This window comes from Herpailurus yagouaroundi, unplaced genomic scaffold (genome assembly GCF_014898765.1).
Source record: "Herpailurus yagouaroundi ecotype Mexico unplaced genomic scaffold, PumYag 198, whole genome shotgun sequence".
NCBI classification, from domain to species: Eukaryota; Metazoa; Chordata; class Mammalia; order Carnivora; family Felidae; genus Herpailurus; species Herpailurus yagouaroundi.
The window spans coordinates 33,775,864-33,802,793 of NW_024412429.1; the positions used below are offsets into that span (position 1 = coordinate 33,775,864).

The 26,930-nt window shown below is 38.5% G+C and overlaps 2 protein-coding genes and 1 long non-coding RNA gene across 4 annotated transcripts in view; 2 read left to right on the forward strand and 1 right to left on the reverse strand.

The window, feature by feature from the left end:
* The window catches only part of MED23 (mediator complex subunit 23), a 44,736-nt gene extending 33,348 nt beyond the window's left edge, over nucleotides 1-11,388 (forward strand). For both annotated transcript variants that reach the window (XM_040449184.1, XM_040449185.1), the window contains 8 exons: nucleotides 322-538; nucleotides 2,102-2,338; nucleotides 3,649-3,814; nucleotides 4,634-4,706; nucleotides 5,712-5,926; nucleotides 6,884-7,004; nucleotides 7,745-7,876; nucleotides 9,694-11,388. In XM_040449184.1, the coding sequence (XP_040305118.1) occupies nucleotides 322-538; nucleotides 2,102-2,338; nucleotides 3,649-3,814; nucleotides 4,634-4,706; nucleotides 5,712-5,926; nucleotides 6,884-7,004; nucleotides 7,745-7,876; nucleotides 9,694-9,861 (1,329 nt within the window). In that variant the 3' untranslated portion in view covers nucleotides 9,862-11,388. The remainder of the gene's footprint in view (nucleotides 1-321; nucleotides 539-2,101; nucleotides 2,339-3,648; nucleotides 3,815-4,633; nucleotides 4,707-5,711; nucleotides 5,927-6,883; nucleotides 7,005-7,744; nucleotides 7,877-9,693) is intronic.
* Nucleotides 11,389-12,869: 1,481 nt separating this feature from the next.
* On the reverse strand, nucleotides 12,870-24,342 carry ARG1 (arginase 1). Its single transcript, XM_040449186.1, has 8 exons — nucleotides 24,210-24,342; nucleotides 20,625-20,697; nucleotides 17,937-18,111; nucleotides 15,970-16,129; nucleotides 14,676-14,770; nucleotides 14,250-14,354; nucleotides 13,684-13,820; nucleotides 12,870-13,462 (listed from the first exon to the last, which is right to left on the reverse strand). Exons 1-8 carry the CDS (start codon nucleotides 24,264-24,266, stop codon nucleotides 13,296-13,298), a joined length of 969 nt encoding a protein of 322 aa, XP_040305120.1. The 5' UTR covers nucleotides 24,267-24,342; the 3' UTR covers nucleotides 12,870-13,295.
* LOC121013465 (uncharacterized) lies at nucleotides 14,348-18,496 on the forward strand. The gene is made up of 2 exons (XR_005782724.1): nucleotides 14,348-14,647; nucleotides 17,908-18,496. It is a non-coding gene; the product is annotated as an uncharacterized LOC121013465 (long non-coding RNA).
* Nucleotides 24,343-26,930: the final 2,588 nt, after the last annotated feature.

Sequence of the window (26,930 nt, forward strand, 5' to 3'; positions counted from 1 at the left end):
AAGTAAATTAGCTCTCTAAACTTCCTCGAGGTTCTAGAATATCTCTACCGTTAAGAATATATTGAAACTGCAATTTTAGTAGATGTGAGTACTTACATACAAAATGAAAGGGTTATCACAAATTTTCTATACATAAATCTTTTTCGATATACCTTTGGGATAATAGAGATTTTTGTCAAGTGAAGGACTCTAGATTTCATTGCACTGCAAAACAAATATGTTTTCATATTCTTTTAAAAATGACAAGTTTATTTAGCTCTATTTTTTAAGAGAATTTAAAAAAAGATGTCCTAAACATTTCCCATTTTCTCACTTCCACAGAAGTACCCCGAGAAACTGTATTTTGAGGGCCTCGCGGAGCAGGTCGACCCTCCTGTGCAGATTCAGTCTCCCTACCTCCCCATCTATTTTGGAAATGTGTGTCTTCGATTTCTCCCAGTATTTGATATAGTAATCCACAGGTTTTTAGAGCTGCTTCCAGTTTCCAAGTCACTGGAGACTCTACTAGATCACCTTGGTGGCTTATATAAATTTCATGGTGAGCTTTTTCAAATTTTAATTGTTTTTCAATAAAAATGTTTTGGGAGTAAGTGCTATATAGTGATGCCATGAAGTATAAAGTAGGTGACATAAAAATATGAATAAGTAGGTCATAGCAGATGTACTAAATAGCAGAAATAAAAGTGATATGCAGGAGAGGCCCCCTTTTACATAGTGTGTGATTAATTGCCAAATGTGTAGAGAAAGAGAAGCGTTATGAGTTCAGAGCAGACTGATGTTACTGTGAACTAAAGGGTCTTGGCAGGCTTCCTGGATGATAGGATTTGAGCTGTGATGTATGTGATTTATCTGAACAGGAGGAAGAGAACATTCTAGGCAGAAGGAATCTTTTGGAAAAAATCACAGCATTTTAACAACAGTGTCCTCATTGGCTAACTTGAGAATTTAAACATTGTACCCGACAATGTAGATCACCTTTAAGTGCCAGGCTCAGAAGTTTTGATTTTATAACATGCAGATAATCAAGAGTCAACTAGATGCTATTGAGTAAGGTCATGGCATAGAGAGCATTATTTTAGAAAGTTAAATCTAGTTGTAGTCAGTAGCATGTTTTGGAAGGAGGAAGCCATTTCAAAAACTTAATGTCAAAAAATTTCAGGTGTAGGATTAGTATCTAAACAACTGTGATGGCACTGGGAATGCGAAAGAAGGGACAGATAGTCCAGGAAGAAGGAACAGGCCTTGATTGCTGCTTGTAGGGAGAATATAGAAAGAAAAGAAGAGAACTACAAAGTTTGAAACCATGTGACTAGAGAATGGTGGAGTCAGTGACAGGAGCATGAAAGTCCTAGAGCAGCCGCTGTGGGGACAAAGTATATTTCTCTGGGGTGGCGGGGTGGGGGGCAGTTCTTCTTAGTCCTTTATCTAAGATGTTTTCCTCCTAACCAGAAGCCTGAATTGCATGTTAGCATTACAGAGTAAGTATGAAGTTCAAGTGAGCATTCCTGTAAAAACATTTTGTTTTTGTTTTTGTTTTTTTGGATTAGGTAACATGCACATGCTAGAGAAGGGTATGCAGGGAAGAAGAGTTAGTCCCATCCCTGATCTCCAGCTAGCCAGTTTCTTTCTCTGTGGGCAACGACTGTTACCAGTTCCTTGTGCTTCCTTCCTTAGCTATTGTGTAGTTAGGGTTGTTTTTTTTTTTTCCCCCACAAATAATATATAATACACACATTGTTCTGCACCTTGTTTTAATACCTGTATAGTGTGTTGGGATGGATTATTTTTATCAGTGCATAAAAAGCCCATTAATCCATACATGCCATGATTTACCCTGTTTTTGACCATCGAGGCTCTTCTGATCTTTTTGCTAGTATCAACAGCGCCACAGCAGTTATTCATTTACATACCATGTATATATTATTCGAAGCCTTCTGCCTTGTTTTGAAATAAAAATATTCATCGTATGCAACTTCCCAGCATGTGAAATAGTTTCATTGGCTTCTGAGCTATCTTTTGGTAATCTTGAACACAGAGGGTTAGTTTTTCACAGTTGTTGGTAACTGGATAAACTTCATGATGATTGTTTTCTTCTTGGCAGATCGGCCAGTGACTTACTTGTATAATACTCTGCACTATTATGAAATGCACCTGAGAGACCGCCCACATCTCAAGCGAAAACTTGTGCATGCCATCATTGGCTCACTCAAGGATAATCGACCCCAAGGCTGGTGTCTAAGTGACACATACCTGAAGTGTGGCATGAATGCACGAGAAGAAAATCCTTGGATCCCTGATGACTCCTACTATTGCAGATTGATTGGCAGACTAGTAGATAATATCCTTTTCATTGTGATTTTTCCAGACCTTTCAGAAATAACTATATGTTGATTTGTGAGGACACATACTACCTTCTCAAGGTAATATATATATTTTTAAGTTTATTTATTGATTTTGAGAGAGACATAGCACGAGCTGGAGAGGGGCAGAGAGAGAGAGGGACTGAGAGAATCCCAAGCAGGCGTCCCGCTGTCAGCACAGAGCCCAACATGGGGCTCAAACTCACAAACTGTGAGATCATGACCCAAGCCAAAACCAAGAGTCGGATGCTTAATGACTGAGCCACCCAGGCACCCCTCAAGGTAATATTTTTATACATGCCAAGGCTTCAATTCTTTTAAGATTATTTTTGTTTTTACTTTTGTAAAGGTTTTGACATCTTAAATTACCAACATCAACTTAGCTGCCAAATAGGCAGAAATTCACTCCATTAATTTTTAGATCTTAAAAACAGACCTCAAGGTGTGTTTCAAAGAAAAAAAAATTGATCTCCAAAAAAATATACTATGTATTGTAGTAAATGCATCTGTTTGCTACTGGAGAATATAGAATTTTGTTACTTTACTTTATTATTTTTTTAATATGAAATATATTGTCAAATTGGTTTCCATACAACACCCAGTGCTCATCCCAACAGGTCCCCTCCTCAATGCCCATCACCCACTTTTCCCTCCCTCCCACCCCTAGAATTTTGTTGCTTTAAACAAATCCTTGGATGCTTTTAAAATATATTAATAGATAATAATAAAACTTGTTTTTCCCTCCTTTTTAATGAAAAAGCTGATTTACTTATATTTTGATTTCTTTTTTTGATTTCATGTTTTAAGTTATAAGCACACTATGTTTAATATGTTTGTATACCATGTCACTATTTACTAGGTAGAGCAATTTTACGTAAATGGGCATGATTTATTTTCTTACACAAAGAGATTTATTTCCTGAAGTAAAAGAATTACTCATTATAATGTTCTTATTACCTGCCTTACAACTGTTGAAAGAAATAGGTAGATGAAGCCTAGGGCTACTTTGGTTGCATCTATGGCTGTCATGTCACAGTTATAAAAGCACACCTATAGAAGACCAGCTATTTATACCTTGTGATTATACATTTCAGTTATGTCAAACGTATTAGTGTATTTGGTTCATGGCATTTGCCTCTTAATTTCTGCTCACTTATTGAGGCCTCATAATCATAAATTGATAATCAAATGAGATGTTTACATGTGAAACATTGGAAAACTGTAAAGCACTCTACAAATATGAGCCATTAATTTCAAAACAAACAGTTATTGCTTTAATCATCTGCACCGATGGCTGGCAAATCTCCCGGTCCATTCCCAAACTGCGACTGGAGATTCAATGAGTTTCCCAACCCAGCTGCCCATGCACTGCATGTTACTTGTGTGGAGCTCATGGCCTTGGCCGTTTCAGGCGAAGATGTTGGAAATGCTCTTCTAAATGTCGTCCTGAAAAGGTGTGTATCCTGTTTCATGCAATAAGATTCATTGTTTTTTGTAAAGAGAATGATATTTTATTAGGAGCTGTTAGACAAATGTGTTGTCCCAAGGCTGATGCACTTGGGACGGTAATTGTCTTTTGGTCCCAGATTTTGTCTTTGTGATATAGATATAATTGAGGGAGCCCTGGACAGGGTCAGAAGACCTGGGTTTGTTCCCACGTCTACTGTTTTTTTTTTAATTAAAAACAAAATTTTTTTTTAACATTTATTCATTTTCTAGAGAGACAGAGCACAAGTGGGGGAAGGGCAGAGAGAGGGAGACACAGAATCTGAAGCAGGCTCCAGGCTCCGAGCTGTCAGCACAGAACCTGACACAGGTTTCGAACTCACAGACCGCGAGATCTTGACCTGAGCCAAAGTCGGACGCTTAACCCACTGGGCCCCTCCGGCGCCCCCCCCCCCCCAACCTCTACTCTTTAGTAGCTGTTTGACATTTAAGTTAGGAATAAGGTTATCATCTCACTAAAGATAATCTTTCAAGATTCCTTTCTTGAAGATCAGTGTGAAGTGGGGGATAATGATTGGAGAAGTGGAAATAAGTGGCAATAGTCTTAATATCCCAGCAACCGCTGTTAAAGGAGGCAACCAAAAAACAAAGCTTTTGGATATTTAAATTTTTACTCAATGAAAATCCATTGTAGTTTTATTGGAGTAGATCAGTTGTTAGCCCCAATTTGTATATGTTGTCAAAATAAGATCCATTATTAACCGTATAAAGGTGTTTTTGTAATTTCACATTTTTTCATATTTTTCTTCTGTTTTCTTCACTTATAGTCAGCCTTTAGTGCCAAGAGAGAATATTACAGCATGGATGAATGCAATTGGACTCATCATCACTGCACTGCCAGTGAGTTAATCATTTTGATTTGTACCAGAATACAGTTGTTCCCTGTCAGCCAAAAGAATAAGATGCATGAAAAAAAAAAAAAAAGATGCATATAAGATGCCCTTGTATAAGGACGTCATGCAATTAAGGAAGTGGTTCCTATTTTTCAAGTTTTCATATCATTATTGCTTCAGACACCTACAGTGACTATTTTGTTTGCCTCCTTCAGATCTAAAAATCTGCCTGACCAATGGGTCTCGGTATCCTTTGTCTGACCAACTTTAGTTCGTATATTATCTATCCAACCTTAGTTCTGATCTGCTTTTGACCACTTAACATGTTACATATCTAGAGCCTTTCACTCATGCAAATAACACTTGTTGAGATATGTTTGAGGTACTTCTGATGTGTTATAGAATGAGACATTATGCAGAGCCCATCTTCCTTCTGTCAGCTTCTCTAAAGCCTGTTCATTCTTTGCCAGCTTAGGTTCTGCTTCTTCAGTGAACCCTTCCTGGACCTCCCCTCATGTGAAGTCTCCCTTCTGTGACCTCACATGTGTCTACTTAGCACTATTCAGTTGTCTATTGTGATATCTTTCGATGTCAGTGACATTATCTAACTCTGCTCTCCAAACTTGTTTGATTATGCACCTCTATGAATCAATCATTTTTTCCTTGCACACCTCCAAAATATCTATATTTATCTGTGAGTTATATATGTGTACCAGTGTTGTCTGTATAATAGGTATTGGTAAGGGCAATTTTCCGTACACTAATATCAGATACTAGCCCTCTAACTCACAGACACTTATCCCCAGGTTCTTAGTAACTGTATTTGACTTACTGTGAAACCACTCACTTTTGATTTCAAAATCTCCATTACACAAAAACACAAGCTAGATAAGTAAAAAATTTTAAAGAATGAGAGTGCTCCATTATGTTAGGCTTTGGAGTGGAATATTAGAAATGGGATTGAATACTTGATAAGTGATCATTTTCATCAGGCTTTCCTCTCATTTTAAAGGAGCCATATTGGATTGTCCTTCATGATCGAATTGTGAGTGTTATCAGCAGTCCCAGCTTGACATCTGAGTCAGAGTGGGTTGGCTATCCATTCCGCCTCTTTGATTTCACTGCTTGTCATCAGTCCTACTCCGAGATGAGCTGCAGCTATACATTAGCTCTCGCACATGCTGTGTGGCACCATTCCAGCATTGGGCAACTTTCTCTCATTCCCAAGTAGGTATTATGATTTCTTAAATAAATTGGACTTTTTTTGTTTTGTGTGTTTTTTAACTCATTTACACATGAGGTATGCATCTCATTCAATAGGACAACTTGCAAAGTGAATTTTAATTACATAGAGTTTCTAAATAATGAGGAAGCTCTTTAATTTCAGAATTGTCTGTAAAAATTAATTTGTATATGCAAGAAATAATCTGATATCTAGTTTTCCATCACAATTTCAGGAGACTTCTTCAAATACATGCTTTTTCCAGAATATATCTCACAAGTTGTATTTTGAACTGAATAACTCATAATAGCCTGTTTTCTGATTATTTTTTCTTGACTATACAATTGGTATTACTTAAATTCACATTTCTTGAGTATGGCATTTATATTAGATTGGCCATTCTCTTTTTATTTCAGATACATGTTTTTCCTACTATTCAAAAGTAGAACATTGCTGTGAAACCTTCCATAAGCCAAAATGGGGTAAAGTGAAGCATATCCCACTCTTTCTAAAAGTTCATGTTACGCCACTTCGCTTTTATGGAAGACCTATATTAGTACCTATTTTTGCAAACCAAAAGAAGACCAAAGAGAATTTTTGCTTTTACAAAAAAAAAAAAAAAAAAAAAAAAACCATCGCTATAATAATGTAGGTCTTTTGTAAAAGCAAAGTGGCATGATGCAAACTTTCAGAAAGCACTCAGGGGATCCGGGGGTACCTGTAATTCCCCTCTGTCACTCAGTGATTGTACTGTTGAGAATGGCTCCTAAATCTGAAGTAATTTATGTTGATAATCAAGTGAAAATAATAGCCAGTGAGAAATGTAAGATTAATTAGAAAGAGAAACTTTAAAAAATATTACAAATTTTACAAATGCTTGGGTAGGCTACATCAACAAAGTTCAAATAATTCAAATGATTTAAAGTCACAGGAAATTTTTATTTTTAATCTTCGAATTTTAGGTTTCTCACTGAGGTCCTTCTTCCTATAGTGAAAACTGAATTCCAGTTGCTTTATGTGTATCATCTTGTGGGACCATTTTTACAAAGATTTCAGCAAGAGAGAACTCGATGTATGATAGAGGTAAAAAAAATCTGGCTTTTCTGTGATAAGTCCTAAAAGATCTTTGTAAGTTTATTTCCCAGTGTTTTCCAACCTGCATATCGTAACCATTAGTAGTGAAATTAGTTTAATAGGCTCTAAAAGCAATTTTAGAGGATTTAGCGTGCCTGTAACTTAGAATGCCTATAATGAGTTTGGTGCGGGATGTACTGAATTGGAAATATAGGGGAAATAACCATTATCAAGCTTGAAAAGAAAGTTAAGATGGAGAAGTGCATTTGAGACCCTGCGCTATCGTGCAGAGGAATTGATTAAAATCATGGAAATGGATGAAGTCAGTCAGTCTTACAAGAGTATAGAGAAAAGAAAATGAGACAGGAATAGAACCTTAAAGTATGAGCCACCAAATGGAACTAAGAAGGTACAATCTGAAATATCTCTGAGACTGTGGTTATCTCAGACACTGAGAAGTGGTTTCTACAAAGGAGATTGTCTACCTCTTAATTTTAAGTGACATTCCTGAGTTACGAAGAGAAACTACGTTTAAGCCCTATTGGGGGGGAGTTTTGTAGCACTCTGGATTCCATTATTAATGCAGACCATATATATCCCATGCACATAGAGGTTTGTATGATCAGCGACAATTCTTCAACAAACATGTTATCCCTCTGTGTTTGTCTTGTAATGGAGTCCAGCTGCATCATTCTAAATTACTGAACATTTTTGCCCATTTAAATAATTTTATATTATTTGTTAAATAGATCGGTGTGGCATTTTATGACATGTTGCTGAATGTAGACCAGTGTAGCGCCCACCTAAATTACATGGACCCCATCTGTGACTTCCTGTATCATATGAAGTATATGTTTACTGGTGACAGCGTAAAAGAACAAGTAAGTTAACTTTATCTTTTAATGATGTTTAGTTTATACAACTTGACTATGTGATGATATACTTTTGTTTGAGATTTTTAAATTTTTTTCTTTTAAGAGGAGAAGGCTGATGTTATTAGACCTTTTTAGGCTATATGAACACATTATTCTGCACGTATAAAGTAATAGTGAATACATGTTATCATTTCTCAAACTTTCCCTCCTTGATATTTGCAGCAGGGCATCTGAAAAAGACTGAGGTTGTTGATTAATCGTAGTCTCATTAGAAAGAAACAGTATGGTATGACTACTTTTTGAAAAGACCAGGGAGGTGTGGTGTAAAGAGTAAAGGAGGTCCTGCTTTTCCCCCACAGTGATTAGGGTACACTCTAGGGACATTGGACATACTGCAGCATGACTAGAAAACTGAAGCCAGGGGGATCACGAGAATAATTTGGAAAGGGTATTTGAAGGAACTGGAGGAACTTAACATGAATTGTCAAAGTCCCAGGGAATTGTTCATGTTCTCACTATTTGGAGGATTGCCATTTGGAATAGGCATTAGATTTGTTCTGTGTCACTTCAAAGGGCACACAAACTCCAGTGAAGTTAAAGGGAAGCACGTTCTGAGTCAACATATAAAGAGCTACTTTCTAGTAAAGTCACTGGAAAGTGGCAAGGACGTCCTTGAATCATAACTGAGTTTCCTTATCTGTAGGAAACAGAATCTTGGCTCTTTTAGAAGGATGGAGGTAGGGCAGGTAGGTGAAGGCAGGTGAACTCCTCTCCATACCTTAATATTATTCTTTCTCTGGTAGGAAAGGAAGGTAAGTTGATATATAAACACATGAATCCTCGTCTACTGGATTGTTTCCTTGGACCTAGGGACATGGGGTATGGAGGATGTTGATTCCTTTATGCCTCAGCAAGATTGTCAAGGAGATTTGAGTGGGAACCAATACAGAAATGTTTTATTTAGCATATCCTTTATATTGAGACCTGAAAAATATGTATATTTGGGACACCAGGGAATACAGAAAGAAAAAATTATTAATGGGCTGATTTTTCCTGGTAAGATCAAAGAGCATTTGAATGAAGCTAAGAAAGCCATGGAACTGCTTGATGTTTTTATTTCTAAGTAAAAGTAGATTTTTTTTTTTTAGTTTATTTATTTATTTATTTATTTTGAGAGAGGGTGTGAGCACGGGAGGGGCAGAGACACAGAGAGAGAGAGAATCCCAAGTAGGCCCCATGCTGTCAGCTCAGAGCCCGATGGTGGGGCTTGATCCCACAAACCGTGAGATCATGACCTGAGGCAAAACCAAAGTTGGAGGCCCCTAAGTAAAAGCAGATATAATGTTATTTTGTTTCAATTCCAAGTATAAATCAAAACCAAAAAATTAGTTGTGTTGATAAATGTTACAGATATAAGTTATTCAAAGAACTTCAAAGTATAATCATGCTTCACGTTTCTGTGATGGTGGCATTTTAAAAGGATGAAGAACGCGTAATGTACACTATACTAGCTTTTGACAGTGAGATGACTGGCTAGCTAGGTAAGTGGGTATGTTTTTGTAAGTGTATGCATGTATAGGTATATGCACACACACATATACACACATATATAACATATAATGTGTGTGAGGGAGAATGCAGTTTTTTCCTCATTTACAAGAATTTTATTTGCTTTTGTTAAAACCTGAAACACATAAGAAACTCCTCATCCAGCCCACTCTACTCCCTAGTTTGTCATCTCCAGATATGTATAAGTCACTTCTTTCAAGGTGGGAAATTGAAGTTCTCTGGTTAAAATATTTTTTAATGTGTTTATTTCGCAGGTAGAGAAGATTATCTGTAACTTAAAACCAGCTTTAAAACTTCGTCTTCGATTCATCACACACATTAGCAAGATGGAACCAGCTGCAGTGCCCCCACAAGCCATAAATAGTGGGTCTCCAGCACCTCAGTCTAATCAGGTGCCAGTGTCCTTACCGGTCACTCAGTGAGGGCAAGGTGTACCGCGGTGAAAAGGAAAACACATCTGTCTTTGGAAGTGGACTCAAATCTATTAAATCTGAACATGATCCTGCTACATAGAGAGAGATACAGTAGAAGCAGTGATGTTCAGATTGTTTTATTTTGATTCAAATGATGAATCTGTTGATACTTTACAACTCCCATCTCCCTACCTGTATTTTTGTCTCTAAGAGATAAACTACATGTTGCTCATATCCATCACAATTTATTAGAGCTACCTAGGAATACTGAGGTATCTATGATCAAATGACTCTTACTAGATACTTTCAATCTTTCCTATCTAGTCCCCGGTTTTATTTTTAATTTTTATTATTAATGACTTCTGCTTTCAAATACATTGTTTTAAAGGCAACACACATGTGAAATAGTTATTACAAATCATTTTATACATAAATCTCTCTTGGTGTATCTTTGGGATAGGAGATTTTTGTCAAGTAAAGGACTCGAATATTCACTTCATTGCAGGAGCAAACACAGTTTCCTATTCTTTTAAAAATGGCTTAAAATTTTTACCATAGATTTCCAAAGAAATGGGCTAACATTTCTATTAAGGCAGATTGGCAAGTTTTTGCTTTTGCTATGGACTTGAACGTACTGTATGAAATGAGTTTCAAAGCCATGTAAAAAAATAACACAGAAAGGCATAAACTTAATAAAATAATACTTAAATGGTGATTCTCCAATCTCTGTTTCTAAAAGCAAATTAATTGCTTTTCCAGGTTGACACTCTCACCTGGCCAATGATGTGATTCTTTAAGTTTTTATACTCTTGAAATTCTTAAGTTAATGTATTTTTAATTATAGCATACATTGTGGTTCTTTATGGTTTATCAGATTTTAAGAGGCAAACTGTTAATTTGGGGAGGGTGGGGCAATGGCGTTAAGATTGTAAGATTTGAAAATAATTAGTAAAATCTGTTGAATGAGTAAACTGTCTGATTAATTACTCAGTCTGAACGGGTGTCTGCTGTGTTCCAGGCAGTATGCTGGCTAGGTTGTAGCAAGAGAACCGGGCTGTTTCTACAGGTTGTACACTGCATTTGGTGACTGACACTGACCTAATAAACTGTAGTTTACTCTCATTTATTTTGTCCACTTTCCTGACACTGACCTAGGAACTAAGAGTTACTGATTTTTTTTTAAAGAATCAGAAATGTGGCCAACTGTATTTTAGATTTTTATTTCTGAATACATTTCTCTTAAGATCTCTCCTTGTGGTTCATATTATTGTAATCACTAAATCTTTATTTGCCATGCAAGTCTGGCTTAAAATGTATGTAATGGTATAAGTAATTTTTCTAGGTTAATAATTTCCTTAAAATTCTCCAGAAATGTTATGCTAGAAATGATTTCAAGTGTTCCTTTTGGCATAGTTTCACTTACTCTTACTGACTTGAAGAATATATTGCTTTGAGATCCTAGAATGGAATAATTGTGACTCTGGTGTTACACAAACAGAATAAAGGAAGTGAAAATCAGTGTGACTGTCTCAAGGACAAATACATTCCAGTTAAATTATTAAAAATTCCATTTGTTTCCTCTCTAGCTAAAAATAAGGGGATATGATTTTCCCAAAATAGGCTTTTAAAAGAATTGTTAATCAGAGACATTAGAAGAAGATAGAAGCTTTATTTGGGTTTAGAATGCACCTGAGGGAAAAACATCGCCTTTATATTCATTTCATCCTCAAAGTTTTTCTTTCTGAAAATGAATAGTAATCTAGAGTGGCTCTGTCCCATAGGACTTTCAGCAGTGGTGGAAATATTCTGTATCTGTGCTGTCCAGTACAAGAATCAGAAGGTCCGTGTACTGAACACTTGAAGTGTAGAGCTGAATTTTTAATTTTATTAAGCTTTAAATAATTTAAATAACCCCACGTGGCTATTGTATTGAACATTATACTTTACAGTAAGATGTATCATAATTGCTTTGACCTAAAAGTAATTCAGTAAAATACGTATCTGACAGAGTCTATAATGTCAACAGTTAGATTTAAAATTCTGGATTGCTTGTGAAAAATCAGGTGATAGGGGCTCTTTAACACATAGCTGTTACAACAACAATAAAAATCCTTTCATGGGACCTGCTTCATCACAGAGTCCATTTGAGTTTCTATGTAAGTTGGGGAGAGGGGGAAGAGTTTGCTTCCCTGGTTTTAATTATATACCTGACCCTTGAACAACACAGGGGTTAGGGGTGCTGACCCCCCACACATAGTCGAAAGTTTGTAACTTTTGACTTCCCAAGAGCTTAACTACTGATAGTTTACTGTTGACTAGAAGCCTTACGGATAACATTAGCAGTCAATTAACACACATTTTGTCTGTTACGTATATAATATACTGAACTCTTACAATGAAGCTAGAGAGAAGAAAATGTTATTAAGAAAATCCTAAGGACAAGAAAATACATTTACAGTACCGTATGTATCAAAAAATTGTGTATAAGTGGACCCATGCAGTTCAAACCCATGTTGTTCAAGGGTCAACTGTAGTTTACTCTCATTTATTTTCTCCACTTTCCTCACTATATTCCATAGCCAAGATGAGTTTTCAGGGTGTTTAAGGATTTCAGCTAATGAGATACACTCTAATTGCAATGAGTACAAGTGAGAAGTTTGGAAGCCACAGATCATTTTAAGTGAAATTCCTATCCGAGTTAGATCTTAGAAACAATAGCAATTTGATTTCTTTTTTCTACCTCCAGGGTAGGCCTCCAGAAAGCCTACGTGAATAGAAGCTTTGCTTAAAATATAAACCAACACCATGTCTGAGGTTTTTACAAAAGTAAAACATGATCGTCAAACATTAATGAATGTGGAGATTCCCCAGGCCCTATCATTGCCCATTTTGCAGTTGAAGAAACCAGAGCCAGAGTTTCATTTCACCAGGCTTACAGAATTTTGAGGATGATGATTTCACTGTGGCTTTTTAAATCCTTAGCAATTCCATGTATTTAGAAACATGTAGACATGAGAGAACCTTAATATAGAGAGTTTATTATAAAAATCGCATCTTTTGAACAACATAAGAATATGATCCCTTTCAGGTGGGGTGAACTTAATCTGCTGACATCAGGAGTCCCATTCTACATGTGTGGGCTTAAACAGGTGTGTGTTTTTAATGCCAGCAAATTTATTTGGAAGTTAACGTATCTTTCTCTAAGGATGTCTTTTGCCAAAATGGGAAATACAAACTTCAATTTCACAGAAGTTAGAATGTCCAAGTCTTGAATTTCATACCAGAGGGAATTGATAGTTTATACTAATTTTAATAATAATTACCAAGGCAGAAGATTTTTTGGAAAGATCAAATCATTGGGGCAATAGCTGTAAGCTTAAGTAAGTTATTAGATTGGCTAATTATGACATTAGCTATGAGATTTTTACATGGCATGTCCACATTTACTTAGGTGGGTTAAGGTAGTCAATAGGCTTATGATTACCCTCCCGAGCAACTCCAAAGCAAGCCAAGGTTACTGTTACTGCTGTGTTCACTGTTCGAGTTACTTCTTCCGGTGTCTTCCCCAGAGATGGGTTCACTTCCATTATATCTAATCCTGAGAGTAGCCCTGTAATAACAAATGAAAATAATGTAATTTGTTAAATAGTTGACGTTTTTAGTCCGTAACCTGATTTGAAATATTATCCAGGAGTGTAAAGAGGTGGGGATTGCATCATGCGATGGGCATTCTGGAAGTGTCCAATGGGCCTTGACTTTGAGATCAGGGGGTATAAATCTATATTGGCCATGTGTACACTTGCTTCTTTATTCACCCCAGTTTTTACCTACCTGTTTTGTAAATTTCTTCTGTAATGTAGAGACCTTCTCTGTAAGTCAGACCTCCCGGGACTGGTGTGCCAGTAGCTGGTGTGAAGGATGGGTCCAGTCCATCAACATCGAAGCTCAAATGAATTGGCCTTTTCTTTCTTTTAAGAGGTGGGAAGGACACTCAGCTTAATTTTTTTTTTTAATTTTTTAATGGTTACTTATTTTTTGAGAGACAGAGTGTGAGTGGGGGAGGGGCAGAGAGAGAGAGGGAGTCACAGAATCTGAAGCAGGCTCCAGGCTCTGAGCTGTCAGCACAGAGCCCGATGTGGGGCTCGAACTATGAACCATGAGACCTTAACCTGAGCTGAAGTCGGACGCTTAACCAACTGAGCCACCCAAGGCACCCCAGGAAACTCAGTTTAAAGTTAGTGGTTTAATATGTAGTACATAAATACGGTTCTTACCTTGTTTCATCAAAAGTAACAATCCAGTGAAGTTCTATGATTTTATATAGAGTCCTTATTAATAACTTAACATCTATTAATGTCAGTAGTCTTTTTAGTAATATTTACAAGGATCATACCTACCTTCCTAGTAGGTAGCTGAGTGCTTCTTCCATCACCTTGCCAATGCCCAGTTTATCCACTTCAGTCATTGAAAAATACTTAATACCCAGAGTTTTCAAAATATAGCTATGAAAGAGGAGATATTAATATAACCTACAATTAATAAAGAGTCTAGTTCTATGCACTACTGTTTCCTTTTAAAGAAAAGATCGTTGTGGTATGATACATAAAATATTTGAGTTCTGTGACCTGTATGTATATATCAATGTATTTTTAACAGCAAGCCAATAAAAAATTCACCTGAGTTATATACATAAATACTTATATGGATATGTAGATATCGATATAATGCTTGGTACTTAAAACAATTTTTGTGTCACAGGTTTGACCAGCATGAATGCAAAAGGGAGAAAGCAAAGGTAAATCGCATCAAGGAATTAAACTTACTGTTCCCCAGGATCCACGTCTCTCAGGCCAATATACACAATATCTTTGGCAGATATGCAGGGAGTCACCCACGAGAATCCTGGTACATCAGGGATCTAAAATTGCAATGTTTCCATTTGGTTAACATGTATGATTCTTGAGCAGATCTTACCTTAGAAGTAAAGGGCACTTATTGGACTGCGTATATCTTACATTTAGAACACGAGTTTCGAGGAAATCATTAAAGACAGTACAAAATTCAGAAGAGAATGCCTGCCTCCCCTTGTGGCACTCTAGATTTGCTTACCCACCCTCACCCTGTGGCCCAGACCTGACCTGAATCATTTGTCAGCATTTACCTGCTCTGTGCCCCATTCCACTGGACCCTGTTTTCCCAAAACTCTGCCATAAAGAAATCAGTGTGCTTTCATTACTTTTGTAGCTTCCTTCTTTCTCTCATCAGTAAGGACTTAATCCCAGAGGATGGCTTAGAGTGACTGGGGGAATTTTCAGGCAGCCCTTTGGTTGCTTTCCAAATGTCCCAGAGCCAGGGATGGCTGTTCCCATGTAAGTTTATAAACCTATCACTTGGTCATCAGTTCTGAGCCTTTAACAAGGGGATTTGCATCCCCAAGGATCATCATAAAGACCAACATACTACAGCTATATCAATAAAAATTGTTTTATTGATATGCTACAGAATATCAATGAAAATTATGAACCACAATGTTAAATCTAGAATGTCATATGTGTTAGAAAAGAAGTTTATAGGGAACAGGTGGTAGTTCTTCTTCTTGCGATGTAGATATGAACTTCTCACAGTAAACATGTTAAGTAATAAGCCATTGTAATCCACATTTTAAAACACTTTTGAAAATTCCCATGACCTGGAGGGGACACTTGGTAAGAATGAGAGGCTGTGTGGCATGCAGTAGGAAGACGTAGGTTGTCGGAGACCGGTTTTGGCCCTTGCCTTGCCATGTACTTGGCATGTGATCTTGAGCAAGTTATAACCTCTGAACCTCTGCTAACTTGCTTATATAAAGGATCACTTTCTGCCCCACCTACTAAAAAGGGTAGTTTAAAAATCAAAAGGGAAGATATATGTAAGTTCAGTTTGCAAACTACCATGTACGGCAGAGGCACAGAGCCTCACTACCCTTATCTGCCACCCCCTTTGCTTATTGACTGCTGAGAAAATGGATTGAGATCACACCACAAATAAGATGGCACAGGGTTCTTCCTTCCTTTCTATCTCCTGAACTTCTGCTAAAGCGATGATTCTTCTGTAATAGAATACCAACCAGCCTTTTACCTTTCCTTTTAGTTCCTTCAGGAGGAAAGACACAGGTTGTCCATGCAAGTTCCCACTTGTGGTTGTCAGTGGAGTGTTGATATCAGTGTGAGCATCCACCCAAATGACGCAGAGATCTGGGTGGACCCTGGCATGGCCAGAGATGCTTCCAATCGCCATACTACACAGGAAAAAAAAGTTTGTGTAAACATCAGCTTTGCGGTTTATGACATCCATCATATTATTAACTCAGTGCTCTCACTTGGTTTTCCTTTAAGTCAAAATGGCTGCTATTTCGGACAGATTTTTAATTAGAGCTGCCAATTAAAAGAGAAATCATAGCTTATGTTAATTGCTAGCAAGTTATGTTTGCATCAATGGCCTTGCTAAAAAACTTGTGATTTTTTTGTTTTTTGGAAACCACCTTCTAATAAAATTGCAAATTATTATTTAAGCCAAAAAAATAAATCTGTATAAAACACTAACCACACGAATTCCTTAGCATGAGACACTATTTAATTCTCAATATTGTATCAGGCTGATTTTCTGTACTCTCAATTCTCTTGGTAAATACTTCATTCTCTCAAGTGAATTACCACAGAATCCTTCCATTTTTCCTAAAATCCAATTATTTTACAATTGGAGAGTATCACTCAGAAATCCTTGTATGCATTTCAGCCAGGATATCCTGGGTGCTTAGTCACTGTTCAACACTCAGATCCTCTGCTTGAAGTTTGAGTATTGATTACTCAGCTTGATGTTTGTTTTCCCTTCAGATTTCTTGTCTTGAGGCTATTTGCCACTCTTAAAATTTCCACTTACACATGTTTCCACTTAAGGGGCGCCTGGGTGGCGCAGTCGGTTAAGCGTCCGACTTCAGCCAGGTCACGATCTCGCGGTCCGGGAGTTTGAGCCCCGCGTCAGGCTCTGGGCTGATGGCTCAGAGCCTGGAGCCTGTTTCCGATTCTGTGTCTCCCTCTCTCTCTGCCCCTCCCCCGTTCATGCTCTGTCTCTCTCTGTCCCAAAAATAAATAAATGTGGAAAAAAAAATTAAAAAAAAACAAAAACAAATGTTTCCACTTAAAAAGAAAGTGAACCCCAGTTTCTCAGCTGAGTTTTAGGGGAAACCAAGGAGCTGAGGTGATTGACTCTTACATCAAGAGTGATTGTAATGTTGTACTTTCTGATCTGATCAGACTTCTGATAATGTATCCAGCGACCTTGAGGGTAGACGTTAAGAAGGCTGATGCACAAAAATATTTTTGCCACATTTATAATCGTGGTAATTTGAAAATTACCTGAGTATCTGACAATATGGATATGTATAGTGGTTTTTAATACCTTGATGAAAAATTATGCAACAATAAAAATTATGCCTATCTATATCATGAAGTAACATAAGGAAATCTGTGCTTTAGGTTAAGAATAATGTATAGGATAACACACGCACTTGGTAAACAAAATCAGGTACAATAAAAACAGTATGGCAGGAAAGAAATATGCCAGAATTTCAGTTTCATTTGAAATGGTTGTTAGCAAGCTAAAATTATTACAGTCTTATTTACGTGTGTGTATGTTTCAAGAATTTGAAAATATTACCTTTATAATGGGCAGCATAGACTTTAAATGTTGGCTTTAATAAGTTGTTCCTATTACCCTACTATTGTATCAAGTACAATGAGCTGGCTGTGACTTCCTCACGCTTATTTATTTTGGAATGTAAGTTTGTGTGGAATTGTTTACGGAAATCCATTCGTGTCATGTATTTTCTGCTGTAATAAAGATAACACAAGACTTCAAATAGAGGGGAGTCTGTGTTTCCAAAAGAAAGTAGCAACCAATGCAATTAAAAGGAAAAAAGGCAGAAAATTTGGTATAAAGCATTGATCAGTGCTTTCCCTTTCATATTTTCTCTCTCCTCATGGTTTTGGTCATCCTCCCTCATGCCATTTGTGCCAGACTTCATGGAGAAAAGCATTAAACAAGACCTGTGGTCTCCGCCCAGCACCAGGCTGGTCCTTCCATTCTTCTTCACCTCTGCCACCACACCAGCCAGCTGTTCATTCGCTTTTCCCACAGACCTTGGATTCTTCACAATTTCAAAGGGAGGATCATTAGGGACGTCAACAAAGGGCAGGTCCCCGTAATCTTTCACATCACACCCTGTAATTAACACCAAAAGTTTCAGGTTACTACATAAAAAAAGATGACAGTCTGTGTATCATGATTCCAAATTTACAAAACAGTGCACTTTTATAAGCAAAGAAAGCATCTGGAAGGGCTGTAAAAGTTGCAAAGGCAGAAAAATCCACGTCTACTTTTGCCTGACGTCATCCTCTCAGCTGTACACCGGGGTCTCGGTCAATACTTGTGGAATCAATCCAGTTAGGCTGGACGCTAAAGTATGACAGCGATAATCTTCTGGTTTGGGCTTAACGAGTGGCTTCGCTGTCTTGATCTCTGTGTGGCCTTCTCTCTGCCTATGTTCTTTCCACCTTTGCAATAAGCGTGTCTTGTATTTATAATAAAAAAGTTTTTTTTAGAAGAATATGTGTGTGTGTGTGTGTGTGTGTGCATTTATGCCCAGAAGGAAATACACTAGTATTTTCTAAGTTTCCTGACTCTAATTAACAGTCCTTGGTTTCAATCCAATCTGTCACTTGCTGAAGTAGCTCAGCTCTGTCCTCTGTGCATTGGACCTGCTTCAGTAGTGGTATCAAAATTCAATAAGTATATTATCAGCAATGAGCCTAACACTTCAGTGAACTCAGGAAATAAAGGCTTTATTATTATACTTTTATAATAGGGAGAAATTGCAGGTAACCCAAAGTTCCTAAGGACATGGGTGCATTTGCTAGAAAGCCTTGCATTAAGCTTCAAGGTACAGAGAGCTTCATGTAAAACTGACATGGGACCAGTTCAGTGTTCTGATCTAACTAGTCATTGTATATCGTATTTATTTTATGCTTGCGCATATCCATGATTCAGTAACACCTTTAAGAGATTTAACTTGATATGAAATCTGACCAAATGATGCTTGTTTACTGAGACACTAGTCCAGTCCATTTACCCAACATTTCTGTTCTCTAGCTCCCTCCTTTTTTCAGCTTCATGAGGTGTAATTCTTATTTACTATTTCATTCTTATTTAATTAACTCTTATTTACTATTTTATTCTTATTTAATTCTTATTTATTATTTACTAAAATTCACTCATTTTAAGTGTACAGGTCAACGAGTTCTAGAAATCTATAGTCTTGTAACCAGCACTTTAATCAAGATTTAGAACACTTCCCCTATGCCCCCCAAACTCCCCCATGCCCCTTTGCAGTCATGCCCTGTGCCCACCCCAAGGTAGGCCCCCCTGCTGGTCATCTTCCTGTTGCTGTGCTTTTGTCTTTTCTAGAATTTCACGTAAAAGCGGTCATACAGTAGGTAGTCTTTTGCGTCTGGTCTCTTTCACTTAGCATGTTGTCTTTGAAGTTCATCCATGTCCTTGCCTGTGTCAGTGGTCTGTTCCTTTTCATTGTTGGGTACTATCTTATAGTACGGATGTACTACTTGTCATTTTTCCATTCACCAGTTGATGGGCATTTTCTTTTCTTTTCTTTTTTTTTTTTTTTCTTTTTTTGGCTATATAAATAATGCTGCTAGAAACATTCAAGTGCAAGTCTTTGTGGGGATGTGTTTTCACTTCTCTTGGATACATACCTAGGAGTAGATTTGATGGGTCAAAAGGCAAATGTATGTTTTTTGGGAGAAACTGCCAAACTGCTTTCCAAAGTGGCTCTATCATTATACATTCCCACTGGAAACTGGAGGGTTCCAGTTGCCCTGTGTCCTCTCCGATACTTCATCAGGATGTTATATGCAAAGACAACATCTGCTTTAGCCTGTACTTTTAAATTCTATATCATTTTTTTTCCTTTGTCTGCTCACGTATGTGTATGTGAATGTATATGTACGTGCATATGCACATACACACTATGCAAACACCAGGTACTATCGTCATCATCATCATCCTCGACATCATCATTTATTTCCTTTTACAAACAGGGGTCCTCTTGCTAGCATTGTACTTCCTGCTGCCCCTTACTTTTCATTTGCAAATCCCCCACCTCCCTTACCACCCACCCAACCCCAGTTCTTGCACACAGATTCTCTTATACAGTAAAAAGTTTGTCTGGAAAGACAAAATACCTGAGTGAAGATATTCATCCAACAATACTTACTGAGCATTTTCTCCACACACTGCCATATGTATATATATATGTATATATATATATATATATATATATACACACTTATATATATACACACTTATATATATACATATATATATATACACACACACATATATATATGATTGTATTTCTAAAGTTATCACTAGTGCTGCAATTCTGTGCGATAAATGTCATTCCAGATATACCCCATTCCAGCAGGAGCCTGTACCTTTTTTTTTTTTTTTTTTGAGAGCACATGAGCTCACAAGTTGGGGAGGAGGTAGAGGGAGAAAGAGAGAGAATCGTAAGCAGGCGGCACACTCAGCGTGGAGCCCAACTCGGGTCTTGATCCCACGACTCTGGGATCATGACGTGAGCGAAATCAAGAGTCAGCACTTAACCAGCTAAGCCACCCAGGTAACCCAGGCTGATCGTCTTTCAATGGAAAAATTACCTTGTTCTTTAAGTTTCTCAAGCAGGCCAGCCTTTCTCAATACGGTAGGGCCTTCTTCCACGCCTCCTCGTGGCTGAACAATTAAACAATAAAATAATTCAGATATGATCAGCTGCCCACAATAGAAACTCTTCTCATTATTTAATCAGTTGAGTTCCTACAGAGCTGGGAATTTACACCATCTCATTTAATCATCACAGCAAGGCAGACTGAATTAGTCCTATGTTAAAAATGGGGATCTAGAATCAGAGAGGTTATAGAGTTCTCCTATGGGCACACAGCTAACAAGTGGCAGAGCCTTATTTCACATCCAAGTTCTTTGGATTCCAGAACCTGCATCGCCTCTCCCCATGACAGACACCATGTTATCAACATGGTGAGCACGTATTTTGTGCGAAAGAACTCTGATAGAAAATAATGAAAAAGAGAGGGCTTCTTTCTTGGGGTAACTCATAAGCTAATATGGAATTTGTATATTGAACCCCAATTACAGTACTAGGAGAGTTACTTCAATGCAGATACAAGATGCCGTAACGACAAAAACAGGCTGTTCCTAGCTCAGCTGGGGACAGAGCATGTGTCAGGTAAGGCTACATGCAGTAGGTGACATTTCAGCAGAGTCTTGCAACACAAGTAGGTTTTCAGGAAAATGGATGGTGGGATGGAAAAATACTGCAAACCCAGGGGAAAACTTGGGTAAAAGCATAAGGGGGAAAATAAAAAAGCAAGGCAGGAGAGCCCTACGTGCATGTCATGGCAGTGAGTTAGCAAGCTCCTGGGGAGAAAGCAGGCAGCAGAACGTCATCACTTGGGAGCTGAATCCACAAAGACTAGCCCGGTATTTCAGGTTTTGACCTGCTTAGGCACCACGGACAAGAATTCTCCTCTTGCTGTTTTTACATCAGAAAAGCGAACACACTTCCTTCTTGCAATAAATCCTCTCTAGACTCCTGGCAGAATAGAAGTCTTAAGAAACAATTTTCTTATGCACCTCTCTGATTCTAATTTCCAACAAGGCTTTTAGACACAGAACGTTATTTTGCATTGTCCCATGAGATGTGCCAAAAGGCTCATGTGTCTATATCCCTGGGATTGGGGCTATGGCACCAAATGAAGCAAATATTTCTACCTAATTCCAGATGACTCACCCTGGCTGCTAGGCAAATCCTCAATGTCAAATTCCTGTTCCTGACACATGTTGCTCCTTTTCTCCATTCCCTTCTTGAATGACTACCCTCCCCCCCCCCCACCGCCCCCACACACACATCCTTCATCAAGCAGATATAACTTCCCTTTCTTTAAACCTCAATAGAGTGCTGCTTGGCTCAAGTTTTGCTTTTGGTTTTGTACTTGCTTGCTTTGTCTTTCCTCCTTATTAGATTTCAGTCCAATGTTCTTTCCACTTGAGGCGCTACATGTTGTAGTATAGGGCTGACACTTAGTAGGTGCTCACAGATTGTCACCTTGAGAAAACTCCCTGGTCTTTTCCCCCTTCCTTTCAAGCTTTAGAACAAGTCTTACAGACGCCTTGGTTGACACTATATCTGCTCTAACACAGTGGTTACATTTCCCAGAGTGACTCTTTCCATCATTCTTTATTTGTTTGATTCAAAATGCTTCTCACGATTGGTATCTCCTCGTTGCTTGGTTTATCTGTCCAGTTTGGAAATCATTTTGTTAGCTCTACTGACTCTGAAGCTGGGTCCAGATCCCTAACTGCCCACAAGTGTGAAGTATGCTGTGGCTCTATAGGCATCAACACAAGTCAGGTGCATAGGCTTTGAATCATACAATCCTGTCTGGAACCACACAGCCAAGGCTAGCAACTTAGCAAATTACTAAACCTCTCTGATCCTCAGTTAACTATAAAATAAATATAATACCGCATGTTTTGCCATCGCCTCTCCCCCACCCCTCACTGCCTTGCGAGGGAGTGAGGCAGGGGACGGAGGCTTTTTTCAGACTCAACCTTCTCCTCATCCTAATCCTCTAATCCTCTCCTTCGCCTGTTTGTCAGACTTCTACCTCCTTTAGGTGAGGAGAGATGCTAATATGCTGGTCACCATTTCCCTCTATGCTATGGCTTAGTGCAAAAATATCTCTGCCTCCTTACTACCACGAGACAGTAAGCTTCATTCTCATGGGGCCATTAATAGGAGAAGAGCTGGAGGGAAAAACAAACAAACAAAAAAAAGAAATACCAAGAATGGAAAATGCATCATGCTGTATTTCAAAATACTATCCCTTTGAAGGGCTATCCCTATCAGCATAAGGTCCTCTGCCGAGGTCCAGGGGCCAGAGTATGCTCAGGCTGTTACCTCCCTCCCTCGCTCCCTCCCTTCGGCCTCCCTTCCTTCCTTCTGAAATTTTTTGTTTTCCTCCCTCCTTTCCTTCCTTTTGGTCAGCTATTTTAATTCTGTCTTTGCTAAAACCTGTCCCAAGAATAGGCGAGTACATTGTGGGTTTCACGATTAACCCCAGCACTAGAAGAAACATTTCTCCGTCAGCCAAATGTCCCCATGATTCGGGAGAGGGCTTTAAAGGACTAGGAAGGAAGTGCTGCCGTATTTACTGACAGTCCAAATGCAGTTTGGGTCTCCACCCTCTGACCTCTCCCAATCTGTTTTGCAATAAAATGCTAGAGTGCCAAGCGCAGGTTCAAAACTAAGAGGAGCGAAGTACGGCCTACATGGGCAAAGAGACAAAGAAGACCCCGTTTGAAATAACAACAGTGACAAAGTTTCACCCCTAGGAGTTTCAATCCGCTTTGTCAGGTTGCCTTCGTTTTTGTTCTTTATTTCCCCCTTTAAGCACAGATGCATCCTGGAGCCTAAGGTGTCCATAATCACATTCTATCTGCCAGAATGAGTGTGCCCAGGCAGAAGAAAAGACCATGTAATGAAATGTTCCTGGCATGTGTTGGCCATCAGGGAATTTCATAAATGCATCGGTCCTTTCAATACTGCCAACTTCCAGTTGGATTTTCTTTTCTTTCTTTTATCCTCCCTCAAAAAGGGCTACACAAAGGGTTCTGCCCAGCCCATGAACTAGCACTTTCACAGAAGCATTAAAGCCCTCAAATGATGTGAATCAGTCACAAAGTTGCATAAAGCAATAACATTTAGGTTATGCAAATTACAAGAAGTCTGAAAATTGCTGCCAATCTATGAAATGGCTCTAGGCATTAATACATCCCTAAACCACTGTGTTTTCTTAAAATCCTCTTTCCCTCTATGTATGCACTGTAAAACCCAAAACCACAAGAGCATGGAAATCTCAGTGAATAGCTATAATACAAAAATAGTCCATTTCCATTCAAATAAAAATATGTTCTTTTAAACAATAAGAAGAAAAACTTAGTAGGTTCAAATAGAACTGGCTGTGGCTGAGATTAGGAACCACCAGGATAGGTGACATGGTGATCATAATTCTACAATGTGGCAAAAGGGTAAGAAGACTTTAAAATATATATTTCAGGCCCAGTTGCACCAGGGAACTAAAAACCAGACATGAACACTTTCCTAATTCTAAAGTCTGAAACTCTGTGATAAATTCCAGTTATTCAAAGCCGGGTGTTTTACTCACCTGGCCCTTTGAGAAAGGCACTCCGATGATCCCAATGGATTTTGACTTGGAACTCATGCTCTGCCCCTGTTCTCCGCTGCACTGAGTTCTCCAGCCGGCACCGCTCTCTACAACCCTCAGTGACAGAGGACACACATTTTTTCCCCCCATTTATAACTGGGTCGAATCTGTTTACCTTATTCTAATGAGGAAGACTGGCTCCACCCGCTGCACCAAAGCATGACAGTCAAACCGGGATGTTTTGCGAATTCTTCAGACCTGGAATCGCCACGAGTCTTTGGAGTCCAGGTCTCTAATTAAGTGAGATTATTCATGTCACCGGTTCATCCCATTTTGCAAAGTCAGCTGAATGACTGGACTCTTTCCTGACCACAACCTTGATTTCCTAATCATGGTAATCTTTTTTAATCACAACCAATTAATCATAACCACACAAGTAGCACCACAGTTCTAGCTGTGGCAACTCGGGGCAGGGCACTTGACTCCTCCAGGCCTTTGAATCCTCCTGTGTGGGACAGGGCTGGGCCTGGTGAGTCGGTCTCTCACTTCCCCTCCAGTCCTGCAACGCTGAGTTCAGGTGTCACACAGGAGGATTAATGTTTAACCCATGGGACACGCCTCAGACACCACCAGGGTACAGAGGCAGGGAAAGCATTTGATTTGCTTTTCTGGTCATTACTTAAAAGGAAGACGAATTACCTGATTCATAACCCGAAGATGTTACCGTACTCATTTTGAAATACGGTGTGCAGGAAAATAACAATTTTTGGAAGCGTAAGGTCCTAATCAAGACATAGAAGTAAAAAGAGCCAACATTAAGTTTTTATCATGTGCCAGATGCTGTCCTGTTTTATATTATATCATTTAATCCTTTACCAATTTCACAGCAAGTCTGTTCCATTTTATGATAAAGACACTGAAGCTCAGAGAAGCTGTCAAATACTATGCATAGGTGATAGAGAAGAGCCATGATTCAGTCTTAGGCATTCTGGGTCCACCCAAACACTAGGCTTTACACTCCAAACACGGGTGAAGCGCCAGCTTTCTGTGCCTGTCAAACCTGTGTGTCCTTGGAAGTTATTTATCATCATGCAGAAGTATGAATTTAAAAGAAATGCACCCTAAAAATTCCTCACAATTCAAACTGATACCATTGACATTTAAAAGGAAATTTCATTTAGTAGAAACTAATGTCTTTTTCCTATTAACGGAAGAGAATATTGTGGAGTACTTAAATGACATAAGGGCAGGAAGCATTGTCGGCTGTATCCCCAGTGCCTGGAACAGTGCTGATATGTGATAGCCACTCAATAAGTATTTATTGAATGAGCAAATGAGGAAACCAAGGTCTCACAAGTCTATCTTGATAGGACCTTTTCTAATTAAGCTTCTTTTTTTTTCAGAGGTTTATTTATGTCTTTTGAGAGAGAGAGAATGCAGGGGAGGGTGAGAGAGAGAGGGAGAGAATCCCAAGCAGGCTCTGTGTTGTCAGTGCAGAATCTGATGCAGGGCTTGATCTCACAAACTGTGAGATCATGACCTGAGCTGAAGTCAAGAGTTGGATGCTCGACCAACTGAGCCAGCCAGGTGCCCCGTAACTAGGCTTCTTATCTTTCACTTGTGAATTGGTCTATGTATCCTAGATATTTACTTGTGGTGTTTTGCATAGCTAGGTATTCACTTCTCATGGTGTTCATGTTGCAAATAGCTATTTCCAATCTATCACTGTTTACTCTGATAACTTTGCATAGGTTATCACTGAAAATTCTTTCATTTTGAGATAGACAGTTGAATATTTCCCCCTTAGGGCTTTGTGTTTTGGCAATTTCATTTAAGTCCTTCCTACTCCAAAATCACAAAATGTATCTCTATATTTTTTTTCCGGTTTGCTTTAGAGTTTCCTTCACATCTAGTTCTACATCCACTTTTACACCAATTCTTCCATCTATATTTTTCCCCGCACAGTCCACCAGTTTCCTCAACAACACCCATTGAACAATCCATTTGTTCGCCACTGAGTTGTATCTCCAACGTGCACTAGGTTGCCCTAATGGCGTAAGTCTGTCACTGCGTTCTTCTTTTCCATTGGCTTGTTTCCCTGTGGCCGCACCGGCTCCCCCCTGTTTTATTATCATGGCTGTATGGTATACCTTACCATTCTTTGGGCAAGAATAACATTTTTGCTCTTCTTTTTCAAAGGTGATTTAGCTACTGCTGTGTCTGGGTGGCTCAGTCGGTTGAGCATCTGACTTAGGCTCAGATCATGATCTCACAGCTCGTGGGTTTGAGCCCTATGTCAGGCTCTGTGCTGACATCTCAGAGCCTGGAGCCTGCTTCAGATTCTGTTTCTCTTTCTCTGCCTCTCCCCCACTTGGACTTTGTCTCTTTCTCTCTCAAAAATAAATAAATTTAAAAAAATTGTTTAGCTACTTATAGGCCTCTATTCTTCTACATATTTAGACCAAGTTATTAGATTCCTAAAAAAGAACCCTCCTGGAGTTTTTACTAAATTTATAGATTAATCCATAGAGATTTGCTTTCTTTCAAATGTTGTTGTCAGCATTTTTTATTTTACTCTAACATCCTGAAAGCTCCTTTTATGCCAAGTGGAGGTCGCCTTCCTACTGTTTGATCCATTGATCACAACCCTTCAAACCAAGTAAAACTATCTCTTGACTGCCATGTCTTTCTTGGGTCCTCCATTGTTTAGCCTCAATATCC